The sequence below is a fragment of the Gastrolobium bilobum genome, unplaced genomic scaffold, assembly GCF_033153095.1.
Source record: "Gastrolobium bilobum isolate Gb01-03AN ecotype WA unplaced genomic scaffold, APGP_CSIRO_Gbil_v1 utg49266, whole genome shotgun sequence".
In the NCBI taxonomy this organism is placed as follows: Eukaryota; Viridiplantae; Streptophyta; class Magnoliopsida; order Fabales; family Fabaceae; genus Gastrolobium; species Gastrolobium bilobum.
Window position 1 is genome coordinate 120235 of NW_026895527.1, and position 10838 is coordinate 131072.

Genomic DNA, 10838 nt, shown 5'->3' on the forward strand with positions numbered 1-10838 from the left:
TTGAATAATATTGTACATTAGTTCAGTCTATTATAAAGTCCTAACTAAATAATTACTTGCCTAAAATAATGACTGGTCTATGGAAACAGAATCTTTACAATAATTATAATGATATACAGTGAATATTATGTGACAAGTAATAGTAAAAGATATGGGACTATGACAACATAGGAAACATGAGGGTGACAAAAATAAGTTCAATTCTTTATTATTCTTGTAAATATAAGTATTTATTGTTCCCTGTATATATAAACATCAGTATGCTGAGAGCAGAACACTCAAGCAACTCAGAGAAACCTCTCCTAAAGTTTATTCTGGTTTCTTCTCAAGTGCATAATGGTGAAAATGAGGGTGAAATCAAACTCCAAATAGGGACCTTTTCATACCACTCTCAACTTAAGGTTAAGCAAATTTAGATGTCATTCTTTATTGGAATAATATAGCATTTTTCACCTATTGTGGGGGCAATGATTGCATCTCGTTGCACTCATAGTTATCAAATGCGGATTGCGGCATGTCGCGGCCAACCTCGAAAAACGCTATAGCGTTATAGCGGGTTGCGGTTGTGGAATAACGGAATGGATATATGACAGAAATAATGACAAAAAGAAACATTTTTTAAAGGCAGAGAGAGACGTGGATAGACTAAAAAATCCTTAAATTTTTTCTTTTACACATTTAAATTTAGGACAAAATTGACATTTTGCTTTATGACAGCAATATGGTCGCAATTTGGCCGCAAATGCGATCGCGATGGCCGCTATTGCGTTCCGGTGTGGCGCGGTTTCTTGCGGAGAGGGACCGCAACACCCATACGGCGCGGCTTGCGGCGCAATTAACTACTATGGTTGCACTTTCTGCAACTTTTAGTGAAACTATTCCATATATTTTTCATGGGATAGGTTATTCTACCTACCATTTTTTCTGCCTACCTTTGCCTACCACCCTCCAATACCGTTAGATCAGAATCTTAAGAAGAGAGAGAAAGATAAATGTTAGTTAAGATTCTGATCTAATGGTGTTTTAAAGTGGTAGGCAAAGGTAGGCAGAAAAAATGGTATGTAGAATAACCTATCCCATTTTTCATTTGCTAATTATGTTATCTTTGTTTATGACATATTGGAGATGGACTTCTTATTTCTATTAAACTTATTTATTTTTGGATACCTTGAAACAAGCTACATGTTATTTTCCCTCATGACCTAAATGTTAGGAGTACTTAGTAAATTGTGCTTGGATAACTGATGATAAAAAATAGTAATAAACTGTTTACATTTTCTTGGACTTATGTACTGTTATTGTTCAATAAATATTTTTTTCCTAAGAACAAAATTTATTTATTTTTTAAACAAACATTAATACTCATCTAAGCACACTTTACTGACTAAATTGCTCTATTCACTATAGAGGAGGCAGACTGTTTATTCTTCTGGATGTTGCTTTATTTTTTGATTTTGCAGATTGTAGCTCTTGTCTGTAATTTTTCGGGTTCACGTAATCCATCGGCTGTAAGGCTTAACCATTGGGAAGTGGAAACTCTATTTCATGAGTTTGGACATGCTCTTCATTCACTGCTTTCAAGAACGGTATTCTCTTGAACTTTTGATGAGCAAACTGTTGCTTTACAAAATGAGGACAAAGCTATATGAAGTGGTGGAATCAAAGATGAACATTTGGGGAATTTCTGTTGGTAATGCAAATTAGGCAATTATAATATAAAATAAAATATCAGTTTTCAAAGCTAAATACTTTTGTTTTTCAAATATCTCTACAATTGTGTTCAAGTTTACATAGGGAAACCACATTGACAAATATGCTTTTCAAGAATTATTAAAATGATATTTAGATTATGTGAGTGGTGCTTTGAAAACATGCTGTATTTGTTTTATTTATCATTAATGTGTTATTCTCTAAAGAATATAAAATGTATCCTAATAATAGGGTTAATCATACTTGAAAAACCCTAAACTGTTTGAATTTGCTTGAGAGAAATACTATCACCTCTCATTGATTTATATTGAAAGGTTACTGTTGAGATATATAAAACTATTAATGTAGCCTCACCCAAAAGCTTAAGCTTTTGGGTTGAATTGGTTCTTTACATGGTATCAGAGCCTCGTGTCCCGGGTTCGATCCTCGCCGCCCCCCACTTTCTTTCAAGTGGAATTTCTTTGTTCGCACAGGTAGGTGAGCCTGTGCATTGTCCACCCTTTAAGCCTAGTGGGCTCTCGTGTGAGGGGGCGTGTTGAGATATATAAAACTACTAATGTAGCCTCACTCAAGAGCTTAAGCTGTTGGATTGAATTGGTTCTTTACAGTTACAAAGTCAAATCCCTCAATTTTAGATTTCCAAAACTAAAGTTTACAATGAATGTCAACAATATACAAGGAATATCAACAATCAAATTGTATAAATAACAAAGATAAATACATAATAAAGTAAGATTTACTCCAGTTCTAGTTAATGTAATGATTGTTAGAGATGTAATATAAAATCACGGATGTGTCTTCACCTAATAGCTTAAACTTTGGGAGAGTTTGTTCCTAACATGACATTAGAGTCCCTGTAACCAAATAGTCTAGAGTTTGATCCTTGTCATCCCCACTCTTTTACTTTAGTTTCAGCACAAGGTAGGTGAGCCTGTATATTGTTCACTTTTTAAGCTCAAATGACTCTTGCTTGAGGAGAAATATTAGAGACATAATATAAAACCAATCATGTGTACACCTAATAGTTTAAGTTTTGGGAAAGTTGTTTCATGACAATGATAATGCTATTTCTTTCTTTCTTAATTCAAGAGTTGGCATATTGAAGCACAACCCAGAAATAACAATTATTCAGGGTCAGAAAGCAATGCTTCCCCCACATAAACCATATACCATAGCTTCTCTGTTGGCTACTGTATCTTTATGATTTATATTATTAGCACATTAAACATGTTCAGTTATCAGTATCATAACGTATAATTTATAGCAGTGAAGTATCTTTCTCATCAAATATTCTGAAGCCATAAATATCAACATGATTTGTGCAAATAGACTTAAATTTAAAGACATTGTTTAAATGAGTTTTGAAATTCTAATTATATGAACTGTCTTACCATATTGTGTAATGAACCAAACTACCTTTGCAAACATTTAATGAACATTAGTAATAGAAAGGTTTGGAAAAAAAGTTACTGCTGTCATTTTTGTAATGTGATGCTGTCATGTTCTCATTGCAGGACTACCAACATTTTTCAGGCACCAGAACAGTTCTTGATTTTGCAGAAATACCATCCAACCTCTTTGAGTGAGTAGAATTTGCTTTTACTGTGATGATGAGTAGAATGTTGCCAAAACTATGCTCTTTAAGTCTTAACCCTTAAATCAAGGTGGTATATAAAATAAAAAAGATGTTAAGTTGTTTAAATGGATGATGTTAAAAATATAATAAAATAAAAAATTATTCATCTACTTTTACCTAATTGCTTAAGCTTTTGAGAGAGTTGGTTGCGTGACATGGTATCAAAATTTCCCAAATGATCCAAGTTATCCTTGTCGCTTCCATTCATCTAATAATTTTTTATTAAATATTGTTGTATTTCTTTGCACAGATAAGTGGGCGTGTGCAGTGTCCACCCTTAAAGCCCAACGGGCTCTAGTCTAAGAGGACGTGTTATAAATATAATATAAATATGAAATCATTGATCTGCCTTTACCTAACAGTTTAAACTTTTGGGTTGAATTGGTTGTTTGACAGATGATACTTGATTTAAAGTTGTGTAATTGCCTAATTTTCTTTTCTTTTACAGACTTAAACTCAAATATAAACCCAAATCTGTAAAATTTTATTTTCTTAGCCTGTTAATTTTTTACTAAAACACTGATTTAGTCCTTGACATCTAACTTCATTTTCATTTTTTGTCCTGATATTTTAATCTTCCCAATTTAGTTCTTGATATTCATAAGTTCACTTTGATTTGGTCCTTCTGTGCCTCTATGTCATTACCCACCAAATGGAACTGATGATGTCTAAATGTTAAAGATTCAAGTGGACTGTTATGTCCAGCATGGCACTTCAGGAGTGCTGACTTGTTTTTTTTTATAATAAAATTAAAAATGCCAACTCAAACTCATAATTAAGTCCCTAATGTAATGCCCCGTTCTAAAACGGTTTGTTAACATTGCTTATAATATTAAGCGTATTAAAATCAGAGTAATTAAATGCGGAATTAAAATAAGATAAACGCGGAATTACAAATAAACTTTTTCTTTCTTTACAAATATTAAAACTCATATATGCTTCCTTTAACAATACTTAATTATTGCTTAAATACTTCTAAGTTATCATATAATAAGTCCTCTAACTATTTTTCCTTGATGTATCCATATTTCATCACTGCTCGCTAGGATGCTCGCTTAAGCGAGCTTGTGTCCGCGAGCATTAGGCTTCCTCCCTGATCTGCTTGCTAAAGCGAGAAGTGTAACACCCCGTATATATCCGGTAGTATTATCATTACATCGTATTAAGCTACGCTTAATTAAAAATGCGGAATATTCTTTTTCTTTTCAATTTTGACGTCATTATCAATTACCAACTTGATTACTTAATCAATTTCATAAAATATCGCCTGAATGTAAATTGCAATAAGACATCTACTGAAATACCTCAATATAACATATAAAGTGAGTATCTAAGTCACGGTATTACATCACGTAATCCGGACAATATCCTGATACATTATTACAACTCCAAATAAAACTAAGACATGACTAGTCTATGTGTCATGGACAATCCCCATGCTCACCAAATCAACAGCGTCTCAACAAGATAATCATAAACATAAAATGAAGCTCAAATCATAAAAGCAGCATGCATATCCAGCATCCAACAAGTCAGCATGCATATAACCATACCCCCATGGGACATGGTGGAACCACAACATGGCTAAACCGAGGACACGAAAGCTTACCTTGCAAGCTCACTATCCAATGCCAAGAGTCCTCACAGCTCAAGTCCAACACACAGCAGATCACAATCTGATTTAGGACCAGCAAGTGTATCAACATACATAGCTCAAAAGCATTAACATAAAGACTACGTTCTCCTTTTACGATTTAAGTCTTAAGGCTTCCAACAAAGCCACAAGCCCTTAATCACATGATTCTGACTTAGTTCATTAATTACAGAAGTTCAACTTCATCAATCTAGAGTCCACAAACCCCCAATAGCCTACTGTCCTCACAGCACAGCTACTGTTCTTCGAAATCCCAGAATATTCAGATATTCCTCGGGGCATATCCGGATATGCAATATCCAGATATCTCTTTGGAAATATCTGGATATCAATATCCGGATATCCAGATCCCCATATCCGGATATCAATATCCGATACATATATCTGGATATCAATATCTGGATATTTCACGAGCAAATATCCGGATATTTCGCGACAGAAAGCAGTTTATGCATTTCGCGAAGATATCCTTCAAAGGTTCCATTTTTAATCCAATGTAACGTCCAAGCATGCATCTTTAATCAATTTTAGGTTCAACTAACAGTTGGTTACATGTTAAACTCATTTTCATGCAAAGACACCTCTTTTAATCATCAAAACACATGACCAAAGGTTAGGCAACTCACCCCAAGGCTTAAAACAGAGGATGAAGTGCTCTTGGAGCTCACCAGTGGCTCCTCACAATTCTGACTAAGAAGGTGTACGAAAATGCACAACAAGATGGCTCCTTTCTTCACAAAGATTGACATTTGGAGCTCACAAATGGCAAGACCAAGGCTTCCACTACTCAACCTCCAAACTCAGCCCTCAAGACTGACTCAAACAGTGGCTAAGACTCAGAAAATGCACCCTCCAACCCTCACAAGGATAACTCTCAAGTGTATACAAGCTCAAGGATGAAGAACCCAAGCAAAGGTGACAACTTGAGCTCCAAAAATGGTGAAAAGAGGCAATGGAACAGTAGCCAACCCTCAGCCACCTAGTGAGTCACGTAGGAAAATCTGATTTTAGGGTTTTATGCCCATAATAAGGGTATTTATAGCCACTTACTCAATAAACACACAGTATTAACTTTAATTGCTACACTTAGCATTTTAATCTCAAACTTTGGATTCTTAACCTACTCAATTTTACAAGAATTATCATATTTTTATTATATTTTTCGGAGCACCTTTCCGGTACGCGCTTTTCATAGCCAGTATCAGTTTCTGGCACCAGTTCTCATTATATTGACTTAAAACTCGTTTTACAAGTCCTATATATTATTCTAGTAATTATCATGTACTTATTATAATTTTCCGGGATACTTTTTCGGTACGCATTTATACCGACTAGCAGAACCGGTATCTGCACTTTTCTTCCGAAAAGCGACTTTCAGCATTCTTAATCACTTATCATAATTATTAAAGCCTCTTAATAATTACTAGGGTCAATTATGGAATCATTTCCTAATTTAACATAATTAATCAGTTAAATTCCTTATTTAACGTGCGGGTTCTTACAAGAAGATTAGCGAGCAATTTATTTTTCAAACCGAAGCCACTGTCATCATCAGGCTAGCTCGCTTAAGCAAGCAATTCAGCGAGCAGGCCCTATTTTTCAAAAAGTAATTCCTTTGTTTTCCACTAACAACCTAGAGATGCAATATTCCATTTCTTTACATTCAAGTGTACCTAGTTGATCAATAAATGGATTCCATAACATGTATACAATATCACACCATCTCAATGGTTTTCAACAACGTTCACACATGTTTCACTATACTTTTCAACTACATCTTTAACCATATAATACACAATTGTTAAAGTGACAATTAACAATAGTGCATTGGAAATTTCATAAGTCCTTTACATCAATCCTTATAAAATGGTAGATTATGGCTTCTACACAATAAATAGCATTAAGATACAATGTTTACAAAATACATTAATCCTTCCAAAAATCTTGATTAATACATATGCCAATGTCCTCAACATAATTATCTTGGCTCAAAAGTTCTCCCATTTTGACATAATTACATACATAACCAAAACATACAATATACAACTCCAAAATATGATACCAGCATGCTATTATGTCAAAGGGTACAAAATAAATACAAATATCCACATTCCCTACTTGGGCCTCTTGCCACGGGAAACATCATCTGTGCCACTCGGGGTACCTGAAAAATAATCCCCACATGGGGTGAGATACAATCTCAGTAAACTCAGGGTCCTTGGAGACTCCTCCAACCCTGAGCTCACTTCCATGATATGCAGGCATCAAAATGGCGTTTTGCAACAAAACTCATAAATAATCAGCATATAACCATGCACAAGGTGTATCAACACCAACCAAGTCATTCCTCAAGTCCATCGGCCATCCCCGGAATGCTAGTAACAATCAATTCTACTGGCCAGAGAATCTATCCAATCGTGCAATCATACATAGCACATTACATTCACAATCTAAAGCAACAACACCCAATTTCAATACCAATACACAAATATGCCATACAAACCCAACTCCTCATGGAGTGTGGTGGAACATCAAAGGGAAAAATCCCTCAAGGTCTAAGAGTTTACCCGTCATGGTGTTATCCTCTTGCTCCTCTAGGTTCCCAAAACAGTCCCAACACTTCAAAGTTCACAATACCAAAATCACCAACAAGACCTATTCAAAGTGTGTGGTTACAAACAATGTTACATAAACACAATTATCACAACTCAAAGCTCATGAATAATCAAAAAATAGGCTCAAAACTTACCTCCTTTGCTGAAAATCTCAAGAGCCTAGCTCAAGGGTGGTTCCACACCAAGATCATCACCACCAACATCAACCCTATGCATAACAACATACAACACCAAGCATCAAACACCAAATCTAAGTGCCATTTTCGGTTTTCCCCAAAATACCAAGAAAACCCTAACTCTCATTTCATGACACTCAACAAACTCACCAAAGCTCACCTCAAATCAACCCCAACCTTCACTTCAGTGAGCAAGCCAGCGAGCAGTCACTTGATGTCATCTTGCCATTTTGCTTCACAAACCCTCATTTATCCCCCTTAATGACACATCTATACCCAATTAGTGACTTTTAATTATGCCGGTTATTATACCTAACATTTGAATTCTCTACAGTTTGGTCCCTGGCTACAAAAGCTCACTTTGATAAGTTATTAAATAACTGTCAAATCTCATTTACAATTGAGGCATAACAAATTTTCCTTGAGAATTATATAACAATAGAAGACTGATCAAGATAAAGAATATCATAGAACCCTTATAATATTAACACAAAATTTTAGCGAAAGATTATATCACTATGATTTGAGTTTTGTTTTCCATATAATGTGTCTTGATCATTCTTCTATTATTATTATTATAAAATTTGTAGGGCTAATATGTTATGTCTTAACAGTAAACGAGATCTTTTATTTTAGTCAATGACCAAATTGTGGGTGAAATCGAATTTCAGGAACCAAATTGTGAGTTTTGTTCTCATTTGTTTCCTGAAGCAACCTAGTAGGCACTGTCCAAGTGCCATGCTGGAATATAACGCATAGTGCCTATGTAACCCTTAACGGTTATACATCATCATTTCCATTTAGTTGGTAATGGTACAGAAATGGAGGGACCAAAATTAAAGTGATTTTGTTAATATCATGAGAATACTAAGAGTTAGGGATGAAATTAAGAACAAAATCAACTGTCAGGAACCAAAATAGGGTTTCAGTCATTTGTAATTGACTTATTTATTAAAAGTTGTGGCTTTGGCCATGCATTTGTAATAAAATGAAAGGGACTTAGCATCATAAATGAAATAAGAAAAATAATAGGGTTTTTGTGATTTGAGGGACCTTGAAAAGTATCTGATTTTTGGTTTTGAATTTTCACTTATATATAATATCTAAATGCATCAGATGCAAACATTTTCATTCTGAATTTGATTTTTCCTTAGGTAGCATTAGACGTTTGTTACTGAATTTCTTCTCAACAAAAAATTAAGCTCCAAATTTTGTAATGCTTGAAAAAAAATTTCATTTTAAGTCTAGAAATTGTATTAAGGGAAAATGTTGGCATTTAATATGATAATTAAAGGATACTTTTGGCATATGATAAGATAAATAAGGCTATATTAAAGGAAAATATTTTCATTTAATGATGTAAATAAGGAAAGAGTTGCTGCTGCTGATGCTGTGGAATTGATCTGCTAGATTGTGACTGACTTGGTACTATTTTTGGTGGATAGATACTATGCATGGGATTATCGAGTTTTGAAAACATTTGCTAGACACTGTTCAACTGGGGAAGAAATCCCTAAGAAGCTGGTTGAGGCAATGCAGGGTGCCAGAGATATGTTTGCTGCAACCGATTTGCAACGTCAGGTGTTTTCTTTTTATCTTTATGTCTGTGTGGGGGACAGGATGGTGTCTGAAGTCAGTACAATTTTGTATTCATGAAAAAAAAAAAAAAAAAAAACATAATTAACATAGTTTCATTGTGTTTTCTGTCAGATATTGTATGCCTTAGTTGACCAGACACTTTTTGGAGAACAGCCATGCCCTCTTGGTGATAGTAGTTCTGTTGTTGCAGAACTGAAAAGAGAGCATACCAATTGGGAACATGTGGAAGGCACACATTGGGAGACCCGATTTAGTCATCTCCTTAATTATGGTGCAGGTGCGTCTGAAGTCTGATCTTTGCGTTAATCCCTTGAACTGTTTCATTGATGTTTAGCATACTGAAATGTCAATAAATTAATGTTTGTTTATATCAACATATGCTAGATTTATGAGAACTGAGAAGGATAGGATTCATTAGTTTTCAATAGTGGGTTTGATCAGGAAATAGTTTATTCCCTTGGATAAAGTGCTTTCCTCTATATTGTGCTTCAACAAGGTTGAACACTTTGAATTTAATTTTTAATATTAATAATGCCAAGGGTTTTGTACATGTTAGAGAAGTTAATAATGCCATTAAAGTGACCCTTAACACTTTGAATTTAATAATGCCATTAAAGTGACCCTTAACAGTTTGAGCTTTAAGGTGAGATGGATGTTTAACAACCTTCAAGCCCAATGAGCTCTTGTGTGAGGGAGTGTGTTAGAGAAGTCTAATATAAAACCATTAAAGTGGCTCTTACTTAATAGCTTAAGCTTTTGGATTAAATTGGTTCTTTACGGTACATTTGATAATTGTTATAGTTTTAATTATCCTATTAATGCCACAAAAACATGTTCCCTTGCAGCTTGAAATTATTCAATTATAGTAATTTTCAATTTCAGTTGAACATTTTGTTATACTTCTTTTTCATTTTTGTGCAGGGTATTATAGCTATTTGTATGCCAAATGTTTTGCTGCAACCATATGGAAGAAATTGTGCCAGGAGGATCCGCTATCACTAAATACAGGATTTGCTTTAAGAACAAAGTTCTTACAGCATGGAGGAGCTAGAGAACCAGCTTCTTTGTTAAATGATTTAGTAGGGGATGGGATATATAGGTATTATGATGGAGGGATAATCCCTGATATTTCAAGTCTCTGTGATGAAATGAAACTGATTGAAGAATATCAGCAACAGCAGATCCATTTGTTGTGAATTTAAAGAAATTGGACTCAACCCAACTAGCACCTAGCAACAAAGATATCTGCCACTGGGACACTCGGCAAATGAGGCAGCACTAATTTGATTGAGTTCCAGATCTTAAACTATGCTGTCAAAAATTTTGTGAGGCTTTGTTTAGGTCCTTGTGTCTATTTCTTTATTCATGTAACCTTGTAATATTAAAAAAAAAAACTCACATGAGATGAATTCATTTTCAGATTAAGGCACAATTTCATATGTCGATCA

The 10838-nt window shown here is 34.5% G+C and overlaps 1 protein-coding gene across 2 annotated transcripts in view; it reads left to right on the forward strand.

The window, feature by feature from the left end:
* LOC133315382 (mitochondrial intermediate peptidase, mitochondrial) overlaps positions 1-10838 on the forward strand; it is a 49188-nt gene extending 38350 nt beyond the window's left edge. Inside the window, exons 13-17 of one of the 2 annotated variants that reach the window (XM_061516989.1) lie at positions 1461-1586; positions 3225-3292; positions 9237-9372; positions 9502-9667; positions 10312-10838. In XM_061516989.1, the coding sequence (XP_061372973.1) occupies positions 1461-1586; positions 3225-3292; positions 9237-9372; positions 9502-9667; positions 10312-10586 (771 nt within the window). In that variant the 3' untranslated portion in view covers positions 10587-10838. The remainder of the gene's footprint in view (positions 1-1460; positions 1587-3224; positions 3293-9236; positions 9373-9501; positions 9668-10311) is intronic. The other variant, XM_061516997.1, reaches the window with a different exon arrangement.